Source organism: Zootoca vivipara, chromosome 2 (assembly GCF_963506605.1).
Source record: "Zootoca vivipara chromosome 2, rZooViv1.1, whole genome shotgun sequence".
Classification (NCBI taxonomy): Eukaryota; Metazoa; Chordata; class Lepidosauria; order Squamata; family Lacertidae; genus Zootoca; species Zootoca vivipara.
This window is the reverse complement of record NC_083277.1, coordinates 49,932,638-49,947,583: the sequence shown is the minus strand read 5'-3', so window position 1 is coordinate 49,947,583 and position 14,946 is coordinate 49,932,638. Positions and strand designations below refer to the sequence as shown.

The 14,946-nt window shown below is 39.7% G+C and overlaps 1 protein-coding gene across 3 annotated transcripts in view; it reads left to right on the top strand.

Annotated features, from left to right (window-relative positions):
• Positions 1 to 14,946, top strand: part of PRKCD (protein kinase C delta) — a 60,963-nt gene that overhangs the window by 16,691 nt on the left and 29,326 nt on the right. For all 3 annotated transcript variants that reach the window (XM_035106175.2, XM_035106173.2, XM_035106174.2), the window contains exon 2: positions 10,824 to 10,960. In XM_035106175.2, coding sequence (XP_034962066.1) covers positions 10,846 to 10,960 — 115 coding nt within the window. In that variant the 5' untranslated portion in view covers positions 10,824 to 10,845. The remainder of the gene's footprint in view (positions 1 to 10,823; positions 10,961 to 14,946) is intronic.

Below are 14,946 nucleotides of genomic sequence, written 5' to 3'. Positions count from 1 at the left end.
CAACATCAGGGTCTTTTCCAAGGATTCTTCTCTTCTCATGAGGTGGCCAAAGTATTGGAGCCTCAGCTTCACGATCTGTCCTTCCAGGGAGCACTCAGGGCTGATTTCCTTAAGAATGGATAGGTTTGATCTTCTTGCAGTCCATGGGACTCTCAAGAGTCTCCTCCAGCACCATAATTCAAAAGCATCAATTCTTCGGCGATCAGCCTTCTTTATGGTCCAACTCTCACTTCCATACATCACTACTGGGAAAACCATAGCTTTAACTATACGGACCTTTGTCGGCAAGGTGATGTCTCTGCTTTTTAAGATGCTGTCTAGGTTTGTCATTGCTTTTCTCCCAAGAAGCAGGCGTCTTTTAATTTCGTGACTGCTGTCACCATCTGCAGTGATCAAGGAGCCCAAGAAGGTAAAATCTCTCACTGCCTCCATTTCTTCCCCTTCTATTTGCCAGGAGGTGATGGGACCAGTGGCCATGATCTTGGTTTTTTTGATGTTGAGCTTCAGACCATATTTTGCGCTCTCCTCTTTCACCCTCATTAAAAGGTTCTTTAATTCCTCCTCGCTTTCTGCCATCAAGGTTGTGTCATCTGCATATCTGAGGTTGTTGATATTTCTTCCGGCAATCTTAATTCCAGTTTGGGATTCATCTAGTCCAGCCTTTCGCATGATGAATTCTGCATATAAGTTAAATAAGCAGGGAGACAATATACAACCTTGTCGTACTCCTTTCCCAATTTTGAACCACTCAGTTGTTCCATATCCAGTTCTAACTGTAGCTTCTTGTCCCACATAGAGATTTCTCAGGAGACAGATGAGGTGATCAGGCACTCCCATTTCTTTAAGAACTTGCCATAGTTTGCTGTGGTCGACACAGTCAAAGGCTTTTGCATAGTCAATGAAGCAGAAGTAGACGTTTTTCTGGAACTCTCTAGCTTTCTCCATAATCCAGCGCATGTTTGCTATTTGGTCTCTGGTTCCTCTGCCCTTTCGAAATCCAGCTTGCACTTCTGGGAGTTCTCGGTCCACATACTGCCTAAGCCTGCCTTGTAGAATTTTAAGCATAACCTTGCTAGCGTGTGAAATGAGCGCAATTGTGCGGTAGTTGGAGCATTCTTTGGCACTGCCCTTCTTTGGAATTGGGATGTAGACTGATTTTCTCCAATCCTCTGGCCATTGCTGAGTTTTCCAAACTTGCTGGCATATTGGGTGTAGCACCTTAACAGCATCATCTTTTAAAATTTTAAATAGTTCAGCTGGAATATCATCACTTCCACTGGCCTTGTTATTAGCAGTGCTTTCTAAGGCCCAATTGACTTCACTCTCCAAGATGTCTGGCTCAAGGTCAGCAACCACACTACCTGGGGTGTACGAAACCTCCATGTCTTTCTGGTATAATTCCTCTGTGTATTCTTGCCACCTCTTCTTGATGTCTTCTGCTTCTGTTAGGTCCTTACCACTTTTGTCCTTGATTATGGTAATCTTTGTACGAAATGTTCCTTTCATATCTCCAATTTTCTTGAACAGATCTCTGGTTTTCCCCATTCTATTGTTTTCCTCTATTTCTTTGCATTGCTCATTTAAGAAGACCCTCTTGTCTCTCCTTGCTGTTTTTTGGAAATCTGCATTCAGTTTCCTGTATCTTTCCCAGGACAGAATGGGTAGGGTTACTAGAACCCAGAGTAATCCAGTGAGGATGGGAGATTCACAACAGACATGGGGGGAAAGGTACTCCTTCATGGTCTATGTAGTTGCACTGGTGAAGCCAGGGCCACAAGGTGGGATGATGGCCACCAATTTAGCTTTAAAGTAAAATTAGACGAATTCATGGAAGATAAGGCTATCACTGACTACTAATCATGAGAATTATATGCGGCCTCCATGATTAGTGGTGACATTCCTCCGAATACTAGTCTCTGAAGGGGAAAAAAGTAGTAGATTGTTGTTGCATTCATGCCCTGCTATTGGCCTTCCCTGTGACATCTAGTTGAGAATTTTGATGCTGGACTTGGATGGGCCTTTAGTCTAATACAAGAGGGATCATTTGTGCTTTTATCTTCCTACGCGACTTCTAAGAGAAACTCCCATTGGACACTTTCATTGAAATCAAAATGGTAACTTCAAAGGTTAGATTCCCCCCCCCCCGAACATGCAAGAGTGGGGGAGACATAAACTCCCCCCTCTATAGACCCCACTGTTCCAGGGCTGCTGAGACTTCCCTTGGCCTTCTGTTTATGTAACACACATCCTGATTGCATTCAGACAAATAATATACTGTATCTAATTTAGCCCTGACCTGAAAGCTTATCTCATTCTGGTTTCTCATACATGCTCCAGAATTGTTTTGTCAAATAATTAATTCTTGAATTTCAGCTTTTAAAAAATAAATAAATAAAATCAGTTTATAGCAATGGATTACTCTGCAGTCATTATGACAGGTTCACAAATCTTAAATAGTTTGCTTACATCCAAGTATCTTACCTTATTTTTCTTTTTTCTGATTGATTATAAATCCTCTGAACAGGAACTGTAATCATTTCTTTGTTCTGGGCAGCATCCACTGGTTGTACAGTCAGTGCTTGTTCAAAAGAAACCTTGCCTATGAGAGGAAGCTAAAATAGAGATTCAGGTTGAGAGTAATAGATTTAATCCTTGAATTAAGGCATTTTATACTCTTTGGTTTGCTTTCACAGTTTTTTTGTGTACAACTGGGATAAAGAATTGGTTTATTTCTACATTCACCCCCTCCCCCACCCATGCACTAAATTACGTGTATATGGTCCAGACTCCAGAGGCTCATTATTTACACTTACATTTTCTTTCCGTTGAGCATAATCCCATGGAAACTAGTAACTTTTCCACTGTAGATTTTGTATTTTATTAAAAAGTCATGTTATAATGGAAATGGACTGTTTATGGATTGTTCAAAACAATTTATCTGAAAAGAGCTACATCCAACTCTTTGGTCTGTAAAATTTCCATTTGGTCTTTGAGAGTCAGGAGGAGGATGTTGGAAAGCAAAATATAAATGGAAATTGCTCCATTAGCTGTTTGGGACTCCTTAACATTTGTGAACTATTGGTGCAGCAGAATCCCTGTAGTTAATCCATTATTTCAATTATGTTAAGCATTGAAGTTAGACTTGTGAAGGAAGTTGGCATTCAGTAGTGCAGAGCATAACCGTAAATGGTAGAAGGCTGAAAGCTGCCTATGCAAAATCAAAAAACAAAACCATTAACACTTTCTACAAGCATTCATTATTCTTAACATAAAGAAGCTTTTAAGTTGTTTTACACATCTTGGGAGTTGAAGTACTTTAATGCGAGGAAAGAGGGATTCATAAATAGATGAAGGACATTCTTTTAAATGACCACTTGAGACATGTAGGAATGGAGAATAATTTTTCTCATCAAATAAGCTGTTCTGTTCTTGTTATTTATTGTGTTTTTATATTTTGCTGGAAGCCGCCCAGAGTGTCTGGGGCAAACCAGTCAGATGGGTGGCATATAAATAATAAAATTGTTGTTGTTAAATTGGTCACAGGACATATGCCAGAAAACCTTTTTTCCCATATGTCCAGTCAAACTTACTGTAAGTTTGACACTTGCCCATGAAACATTAGCTCATTGTGTATATTGCTGCAAGTGGAATTTTGGTTTTGATTCATGTTTTAGTGAGAACAGTTTTCATGAAGTAACAGATCAATTCTTGATGTTGTAAAACTGTTACATGAATCACATTGATTATATTTGTAGGGAAGATCAAGCTGGTTAACAAATAAATAGTTTAATGTTGCAAATAATGTTCAAATAATATGAGCTAAAACACAAATATTATGTAAAGAAGCTTACAAATGTTACATTTGTCAGTATGGATTTACACACTGCAAAGAGAAAAATGCCAAAAGAAACCATACAATTCAACTGGATTAACTGCAGAAGTCCCTAGATGTGTTGTATTGCCTTAGCAGCCCCGTGTGCTAAGGAGAAACATAGTGGGGGAACCTACCCACATGCTATCTCTGCATGTTTTGAAACTACTATTATTCACCAAGGGTAGGAATCTGTAAAAACAACATGAGGAACTGGTCCTTCTACTTAATTCTGTTAATTTGAAGGCATTGAATTTACAGTACAGTAGTTTCAATGTTGGGTGTGCCCTGATTTCCTAGCACGCACCCAGCTACATTTCATCTTTTTTGAACTAGCCAATAAATTTTACATTGTGTGGCTATCCAGTTTTCAAGTGTGTAGAATACCAAGAGGGGAAACCTGTCAGGCAGTGCTGGAAAAAATGGATATACCCTTGGTATTAAGAACAGGAATAAAATTGTATTTCTACTCACACTATTAGGGATGCGGGTGGCACTGTGGTCTAAACCAGTGGTCCTCAACCTTGGGCCTCCAGATGTTTTTGGCCTACAACTCCCATGATCCCTAGCTAGCAGGACCAGTGGTCAGGGATGATGGGAACTGTAGTCTCAAAACATCTGGAGGCCCAAGGTTGAGGACCACTGGTCTAAACCACAGATCCTAGGGCTTGCCAATCAGAAGGTTGGCGGTTCGAATCCCCGCAACGGGGCGAGCTCCCGTTGCTCAGTCCCAGCTCCTGCCAACCTAGCAGTTTAAAGCACGTCAAAGTGCAAGTAGATAAATAGGTACCGCTCCAGCGGGAAGGTAAATAGTGTTTCCATGCGCTGCTCTGGTTTGCCAGAAGCAGCTTAGTCATGCTGACCATGTGACCCAGAAGCTGTCTGCGGACAAACGCCGGCTCCTTCGGCCAGTAAAGCAAGATGAGCACCGCAACCCCAGAGTCATCCGCGACTGAACTTAATGGTCAGGGGTCCTTTTACCTTTACCTTTACTCACACTATTAGAGGAAGGTTGTTGTTTTTAATGTAAGGTTGCTGTTTTAATATGACAAAAGCTGGGTGATGAATTTGCCAAGGAAAAAACAATTTCACTTGTCCTCAGAATAGAGAACAAAGTGTCGCTGTTGTTGCCCTCTTGGTAGAACAAATTGTGAGATTATTAACATTCCAGTTTGCAACAATGTCCCTAGTTAGGATTTTTTTACACAACAAATTACTCAATTCAGAATACTCCTCTAAAAAGGAGCTAAATATGCTTGTTTAGGTACATTTTAGTCCACCTTTTAAAACAAATGCTGGGGGGGGGGGGGACAAGATTTGTACATCACAGCCAGTGTTAGAAATTGAGATATGAAATCTAGGAGCTAAATGGCACCTTAAACCTAGGTTATGGGCACAACGGAATGTCTAGGCGCACTTTTTTATAAGAAGAACACAAAGTTGAAAATGAATGAACTGCTGCTAAAATATTATGTTAATTTTTCACATGGTCCAGCCCTTCCCTTGCACCCCCTTAATATTCTTAAGAGGGTCTTTACTCCAGTCTTCAGAGAGTACAGTATCTGGAAGTGAGGAGGCAGAAAAAGGTCCTCCTTTCCTTCCACTCCGCAGTTTTAATTTGAAATCTTAGGCACAGTACTGCACCCAGAGCTCAGACACTGCTCACAGTAATGAAATTCCGTTTCGCAAAATGAACCTAGAAGTTTCAAACACTGATTACAGCACAATTTGCTAATCAAAGCCTACTACTGATCTTTTAATCTCAACCTTTTCCAAACACCAAAGCTTTGCATAATAAGTTGCGGTTCTAATGTGTTTATTATCTCATTTACACAAAAGCATCTATAGCAAATAGCAACCTTTTAACTACTTGTATATTGGTAAAAACATAGCTTACACTGATACAGGAGAAAAACAAATAAACAGGAAGCAAAGATATATAAATATTGATCCAGAGATATAAGGGGCTAACTTGTGAAATGGAAATACATATTTTATTTAAATACATATTTTATGTAACCAGCAAGTATATAAATTGCTGTTTATATATATAAAACAAAACATCTAGTCTCATTAAGAGCTTTTTTTTTTTTGTAGACAGGGTTAGGGATGGGCAACTGGGAGCAGGGAGGTTAAACTTGGGCCTTGGAACTCAGTAGCACTTTCAAATCCATTTTTGCCTTGAGTAGGCATCCCCAAACTACGGCCCTCCAGATGTTTTGGCCTACAACTCCCATGATCCCTAGCTAGCAGGATCAGTAGTTGGGGAAGATGGAAGCTGTAGTCCAAAACATCTGGAGGGCCGAAGTTTGGGGATGCCTGGCCTTGAGAGTTGCAAGAGATTCTCACTTTGAAAACTGATGTCTGTACCTTCCAAGCTTTATGCATGTGCATGGAGTGGCTACTGGGGGGTCTTTTGCCCAGATAAGAAAGTTCCAGTATAGTTCCTTAAGTTTTTTTATAGCATGAAAGGTAAAGGGACCTTGACCGTTAGGTCCAGTCACAGACGACTCTGGGGTTGCGGCGCTCATCTCGCTTTACTGGCTGAGGGAGCCAGCGTACAGCTTCCAGTTTATGTGACCAGCATGACAAATCTGCTTCTGGCGAACCAGAGCAGCTCAACATCAGCAGGACTGGGGAAATAATGCAGCAGGCGTGATCTTCACTTTTGACGCCCATTTCTGCACCCTGAATCATGCTTATTTGTGAACCAGGCCAACGAGTTACCAAGTAATTGGAAACTATCATACCTGAATTCTTCTTTTCCTGTTCTTAACAGTCAATGATATCTTGAATAAAATTTGTGGAAAGCATGTTGGCTGTTAAATGTATTTTAGGATCCTTGCTAAGCACCACTTGCTTGCAATGGGTGTATCTGTATACGGTACACAAACACTTATGCAAATATCAGCTCAAGGAGTAGATGGGAAATGCTGACTTGTCCCCCTAAATGGTAGTCGAATAATCATGTTGGCAGTGATGAACATGAGTTTACTAGGAAAATGCTCACCACAGCAAAAATAATAAGCATTTGATCCACATTACAATCTCTTCCTCTTTAAAATAATATTTCATTTATCTTTGGTTTTATAGCCTGCTGTTAGGGCTTTCATTTTCAAAGAAGGATGCGTACCTTGGAATGAAAAGGTTTATAATAGTTCGTTCCCTAATCGAAGGAAGCAAAGCATATTATCTGAGCATGTCAGTTCAGGAATATCTACTACATTAATTCAAGATTTGTAACTGTTGAGAATATTGAATCAGAAAAAAAAACCTTTGGTTTGAACTGCTTAAAAGGATCGGATTCATACTCTAGAAACTGTGTCTTTCATATCTATGTTTGGGATAAATAGAAATAATTGGGGGGGGGAGCTACGCTCACATAGTCAAATACACAGCTAGGAGATGTACTGGCAACACCAAGAAGTGACTCTGAAAGGTGAGCTGCCAATGAGAAAGGCCTTATCCTGGCTCTGTTTCTGGCCATCCCCATCGCCAGTGTTATTCTTCTAGAAAGAAAAGGTGCCAGGACTCACCACAAAGTTGTTGTTACAGTAAGTGCCACACTTTTACCCTTGAGTACCCCCAGAAAAAGCACTGCCCATCACTGATACTGTCTTAATTCATGGCAGCAAGGGATAATAAGCCTCTGGCAAAGGTTAGAATCACAGAATCATAGAGCTGGAAGGGACCCTGATGATCATCTAGTCCAAACCTCCTGCAATGCAGGAATATGCAGCTGCCCCATATAGGGATCGAACCTGCAACCTTGGCATTATCAGCACCACGTTCTATCCAACTGAGCTATTCAGGGTTATGTTATTACTGTAAAATGTGTGTTCTTCTCACTTCCATTTTGCTTTGAAATCTACTCCATTCATAACGTAGGCTGGAGTGAAACAAAAAGAAAGGGGAACTTTCTGCAAAGTGGAACTGGAAAAATCTGGAAGGTGGCATATCTGTACCAATGACTGGAATGACCAATGGATGGGATGGTGGTGATCTGAATAACAAAGACTGGAAGAATAACCCAAGAAAATCTTTAATAAAACATTTTTAAAAAAAACTGGAAGAATTGAAGGCTGGACCTTCTTCATTTATTCACACCAGCCATTGTGTGAGGTGGCAAATAGGGGCAAGGAATTTGTGGCATCATTCAGAATCAGTTTATTTCAGCTTTAAGCTCATAAAAATACAGAAGCAACCAAGGCACTCATAATTGAGTTACAATTAATAAAGTAAAATATGGATAGAAATAAAATATTAGGGAAATATACAAAATCAGGGATAGGATATAATAAAGAGTTTCAATTTTCATATAGGAGACCATTACGTCTCTTATATTATAAGACGGGACAGAATTTAAAATTTTTGCTACTTGCAAGGTTACAAACAGGTCTGTATCTTGCAATAAGAAGGCAAGATGTGCCTCTGCCGGATACCAGACCAGCACTATATAGAGGACAAGTAAACACTATATGGTGGAGGGATTCAATTGAACGATTATCGCACAAACACAGAACCGAGGCTCAACCCTTGGAAAATCTATGCAAAAGAACGTTGGAAGGAAAAAACATTAAAACGTGCTTTAATAAAAGCAAAACGATGGCTGGCAATCTGGAGAGAAGATAAATAGGTTGGTACATGAGATGCAGGAATAACGCCCAAATGATGAGGGATTGTGGCATCATTGTGTATCTTATGGTTGGCTTTGCTTATGTAGTAATGTAGTAATTATGTAGTAATCAGGGTGTATTACTCAGTTTAAGTTATAACATAGTAAGTGGTGCTGATTTGAAATTATACACGTTATTCTTGGTTATGTTAAAATACAACATTAAAATAGGACATTTTTAATAATAGCAAATGATACCCTTCTTTGGACTGACAAAATAGTATGCAAGAGTGTGCTGTGCATTAAGAAAATTGTTTTAAGCTAATTTAAGACAGAAGGGACACTGCAACAATTCATGTTGTAGTATGGTTTCTGGAGATCAATTACTGATACAGTGGAAAGAGCGCCACCTACCGATTTGCCAGTATGAGCCACTGACAAGCGAGTTTGTTGCAGATCTCATGTGGAAATCTACCTGTGGAACAGAATTGCTCTGTGATTAAGATTGACTTCAGTGTAAGGAAGTAGGAAAGGTTATATTTGTGTGGTTGCTAATGCAGGACAGGTGAAGAGTGTTACCAAAAGCAATGGGGAAATTAAATATAGATATAGATATAATGGGGATTACAATTGTGAATTCGTTTTTGTCTTTTAATGAGGAAACCAAGATGTGTGTTTGCCCTACAGTCTCATGCCAAAATAGACATCAGAACTGAAAATATTTTTTATAATAACACGCATGTAATTGAGAGAACAAGCGGACAGTAGGGAATGAGGTACAAATAATTTCCGAATTAGTTAAGCAAGCAAATGGGGGAAAGAAGAAAGACAGGATAGAACCTGATCTGATTTGTGGGTTGGAGTAGCTTTTGTTTCTTTAAAGACTGAAACTACTAGGTGGCAGGGGAAAGTACTAAAACCAGATGCTTTTGTACTTCATGCATATTTCACAAGTGAAATACTGGATTTCTTAATTATGCAGGCAAATAGATCACAGAAGTTTATCTGTGTGAAAGATTTCCCATGCACAGGAATGATGATTCAATCAAGCATCACATATTTTAAGGTTTAGATCATAGTTTTTGGCTGTAATGCTTGTAGCTTATACTGAGAGTGTGCAGACTGAATGTCTTGTGATATGTTAGAAAATGTAAGGATGACCTTGTGTCTAATTGTAACCCTCTAACAGACTTCTTTTTAGTTTATCTTTCATTACAGATTTTGTTTTTCTTTTATAGTAATATTGGACCACAGGCTTTCTAAAGCAGAGTTTTCTCTTAGGTCTGAAATATTTGTCATCTAGTGTTGCTTTAAAAGATGCATAGCTAATATATCAAATTGGAAGTATTTTAACTTTAATGTTTATATGTATGTAAGAATGCATGATTTACTTATAATTTTATACTGTATTTTTTATTTATTCTATGATATGCTTTTATGTAAGCCACCTTGATTTCAATTTGGGGATTGGGTGATACCAAGCTGTCTAGACAAAGTAGGGATAGTGATTTATTTAAAATAAGATGAAGCAAACAAATGAACAACATTTGTGCTCTCATTTAGTCCAGAGAAGAATGAAACATTCTACTGATGATGTGTTTTTGGTGCTTGTGTCAGCCTTAAACACAATGACAGAACTGCAGGGAGCCAAACACGGGTTTGCTTTCTGTTAATAAATTTGTCATTAGCTAAATGCTGGTGGGGCTTACGTGTCTTATCAAGATGGACAGTGATCTAGAGCAATAAATTTCCAACAGCAGGATAAGAAAAATGAAGAGGTTTGTGTATGATGTGTTAACTAGAAAGGTTAATTACCTGTATGGCCACTAGCCAAAGATATGTGGTTTGATTCCAAAAAGTGTGAACTGAAGGGGCTCCTGCAGTTTTCAAGTCTTCCGCCCATCTGCAGCCTCTCTTATGCCATATCTCACACCATCTTCCAGGGTCCTCAGACCTTATAGATCTGGTTTTGGGGGTACAAAAAGTGTGAAAACCTCTATTCCATGAGCAGAGCAAGACACTTAGTTCTTAGGATCTGAGCCAATCACACAATAACATGATGCATTTTTGTTTTTTTTGTTTTAAAAAGCTGTATGTGAACTAGAATGTCTGTATTCAGATTTACTCTGAATTGGATTTATTATAATTAGACCGGAAAGAAAGAAGCATCTAATCTTTTTCCTATAAATATAGTCAACTAATCAGATGGGTCTCAGAACACACCAGGAGTTGATTTCAAGCAAGGTTTACTGAGTCCTTTCTTCATCTTATTTTCTCCACACAGCCCAATTTTTAACTTTAGCCTTAACTTTTTTGTTTGTTTTTTCCCCTCTGTAGGTTTACAATTGTGCTATGAGAAATGGCTCCCTTCTTACGAATATCATTCAACTCCTTTGAGCTAGGACCTTTGCCGAATCAAGGGGAGCAACTACAGCCATTCTGTGCAATAAAAATGAAAGAGGCCTTGACTACAGGTAAGAAGATTGATCAATTGACGTGATTTCATTTGTGGTCTAGAATTCCTCACATATGCTCTGGCAGGACTAATTGTCCAGTATACCTGAAGGAGCGTCTCCACCTCCATCATTCTGCCCGGACACTGAGGTCCAGCACCGAGGGCCTTCCGGCGGTTCCCTCGTTGCGAGAAGCCAAGTTGCAGGGAACTAGGCAGAGGGCCTTCTCTGTGGTGGCGCCTGCCCTGTGGAACGCCCTCCCAACAGATGTCAAAGAGGAAAACAACTACCAGACTTTTAGAAGACATCTGAAGGCAGCCCTGTTCAGGGAGGCTTTTAATGTTTAATAGATTATTGTGTTTTATTTTTCTGTTGGAAGCCGCCCAGAGTGGCTGGGGAAACCCAGCCAGATGGGCGGGGTATAAATAAATTATTATTATTATTTCTGATATAGGCAAAAATCTGCCCTTATTCCCTTATTGGGTTCTCCATCGGTTGGAGAATATAACAGAGGCCAACCAGAGAAGTTTGAGAAGCAAAGCCTTTATTTTCGCTGTTGCAACAGGGTCCTTCCTCTCACGCAGGAGAACAAGGAAGGAACCCCAAACAAAGGTGTCCTGCCCTTAAAAAGAAATTTGAAATTGGTTTCAGCCCACCCCCCAGAAGCATCATCCATATGTCACAGAAGGGGTGTAGCCCAAGACCCCTCTCCCTAGATTCATCATAGGTACATCATGAAAGGGGAGGTCTGGTGGCAGTAATCTGAGCATCCTGGACCCTGCCCCCTGCCCCCAAAACCTAATCAACAAAAGAGAGAGATATTTACATTTCCCTGTTTCCCAGCCAAGTTAATCACACCCTTTTGTCTGGCACCCAGGTATCAGGATGCCAGGGATTATCACTTTAATTCCTAAGACAATGAGAAGGTTCCCCCCACCCCCCTTCTTCCTTGCAGAGGAACACCTGGTCAGAGAGAGAGAGTCAAAATGGTGTCAGTCAGGCCTGTCTTCCTGTGCTGCTTCAGACATGTTTCTGTACATTCATGTACATGTTTTATGAACAATTATATATATATATATATATATGACCTTAAAATTCTTATAACAATTATTATTATTATTATTATTATTATTATTATTATTATTATTATTATTGTGTGCTTGTTATGAGAAAGGAAATCTCACTGAGTTGGTAGAGATGTACTTCAAAGTAAATGTTTATACGATTACAACCTTAAGGTGTCAAAGGATGCAGTTTCTAGTCTAATGTAGGTGACATAGGCCAGTTTAATCCCAATGACAGGTAAAGAGTGAAGAATGTGGCTATTTGTGAACAGCATCATTTGGATTTAAGTCATCTGATCATAGGCAGTGTATCAGGAAGAGAGATCAAGGTAGCTTCAAATAAAAAATTCAAATGGATGTACCACCATGCTGGTATGTACTACGGATTTTTAACACCTTATTTCTTAATGTGAAAGCTGAAGTGAATTATTATTTCAATTTTTATTATTTTAGTCTTGTTGCATTATATTAAATCAGAAGCATAATGTGAGAATGGATTCGGTGTGAAATGTCATCCCCATCATGTCTTGAAAGGAGACTTCTTTACTACAATCCATTACTAAGGCTGGAAGGCTTTGTTGTCCAAGTAGCAGAAGATTGTTTTGTTGCCTGCTTTTCTTCTCTCTCCAGAGACCATTATTCAAAAGTCATTTTTTGGGTGGAACTCAGCTCATTAGCAGGAAATGTCTTGTGGTCCAACCTACATATTCTATCATTCTTATTAGAAGAAGACCACTGTACCCAGGCATGCAAAGGATTATTATTATTATTATTATTATCATCATCATCATCATAAAATCATAGTTCAGAGAGGGGTGTGCAAGAAGAAGAAGAAGAATTTCTCCTTTCATTACTGAAAGCCTAGTTCAGGTTGTTGTCTGTGCTTTCTGTTCAGTTTCCGTGAAGGTTTTACATACATGTTGATACAGTACTTCCATGTGTGTGTGTGTGTGTGTTGGTTGCACTGAAAACTCTCGGCATCAGGAAGGAAGGCTTTCCAACTAAAGAAAAAAGAAAAAAATCACACCTTTGGCTAAAGAGATCAGGGAAACTTAAGATATGTCTGCATCTTAGGAAACAGGAACCAGAAGACAGAAAAACCAGTAGGAGAACACTTCAATCTCCCAGGACATTCTATACAAGATCTCAAAGTAGCTGTCTTACTACAAAAGAATTTCAGAAATAGACTGGAAAGAGAAGTTGCTGAATTGCAACTTATCACCAAGCTCAAAACCATGGAGGGACCTGGTTTGAACAGAGATATCGGGTTCTTATCTCATTATACATGATAAGCGATCTTCAGCCATCTCAACCCTTGCTTTTTCATGCAAAACCATTTGCAGTCGTTTGCGGTCATCAACAGCTATCAGTCAGTCAATCACCCATTTCCACCACCCTTCTGAGTGATCCCCCCTCCCCATCCCCACCCCTCCCCACCCCTTCTCTACATAAGTGCCTGGAAACTTCCATTTCACTGTATCTGAAGAAGTGTGCATGCACACGAAAGCTCATACCAAAATAAAAACTTAGTTGGTCTTTAAGGTGCTACTGAAGGAATTTTTTTATTTTACTTCGATCCAGACCAACACGGCTACCTACCTGTAACCAGATCTTAGGAAACAGTATCTTTGATGGCCTTTTATCAGGATAAGGTTCCCTAGAGCTGGGATAGATAAACCCTGGCCCTGTGTGGTTCCTTTCTTAGAAGACTCAGGAGTATTGCTGGCCTTCCTTGCTGATCTTTAGACCCTTAAAATATTCTGGAGGCCTTTTCTTTTGCACTGCATGAAAACCAATTGTCACCCAGGACTTGGACTAAAAATAGTTACATAATAAGTGCTTTCTTGCCCTCTAACTTTAAGCAGACTTGGCTGTTGCTATTAGAAATAGAAAAGCTTGTTCGTTTCCATTCTATTTGTTCCATGGACCCTTTTTGGAAAGAAATGAATGGACCCTTTTTTGTTTGTTTCATTTATTATGGAACAAATGCATATCCATACTATGAATGAAGATTTAAAAGTATTGCTCAGGTTTATTTTGAATACTTTTAGGTACACAAATTGTTCAGCAAAATGGATAAACTGAAAATCTTTACTATTTTATCTGTTCATAAGTAATATATATATACTTTTATGTTAGTGTAATCAGGGGCGGGGACATGTTGAACTTGAACCAATAATAATAATAATAATAATAATAAATCCTTTGCCCTCTGTCTCATAATTAACATGTTCTAATTCTGGTCTTTCTACCAGTAAAATTGTTGCACCCGAACGTCACTCAAGTGAACATTTTCTGGCCAAATGTAAAATGAGGGAAATATTTTCTTAGGCCCAGGCTGATTGCTGCATAGTTGGAATTGCTACTTTTAGACCAACACAAGCATGCGGACTATCTAGCCAGAGTGGTGCATGCTCTGGTTATCTCCTGCTTGGACTACTGCAATGGGGCTTGGACTATGTGGGGCTACCTTTGAAGGTGAACTACAACTAATCCAGAATGCGGCAGCTAGACTGGTGACTGGGAGTGACCGCCGAGACCACATAACACTGGTCTTGAAAGACCTACATTGGCTCCAAGTACGTTTCCGAGCAAAATTCAAAGTGTTGATATTGACCTTTAAAGCCCTAAACGGCCTCGGCCCAGTATACCTGGAGGAGCATCTCCACCCCCATCGTTCTGCATCTCCACTGAAGTCCAGCACCGAGGGCCTTCTGGCGGTTCCCTTGCTGCGAGAAGCCAAGTTACAGGGAACCAGGCAGTGGGCCTTCTCAGTAGTGGCACCTGCCCTGTGGAACGCCCTCCCACCAGATGTCAAAGAAAAAACACTACCAGACTTTTAGAAGACATCTGAAGGCAGCCCTGTTTAGGGAAGCTTTTAATGTTTGCCAGACTATTGTATTTTAATATTTTGTTGGAAGCCGCCCAGAGTGGCTGGGGAAA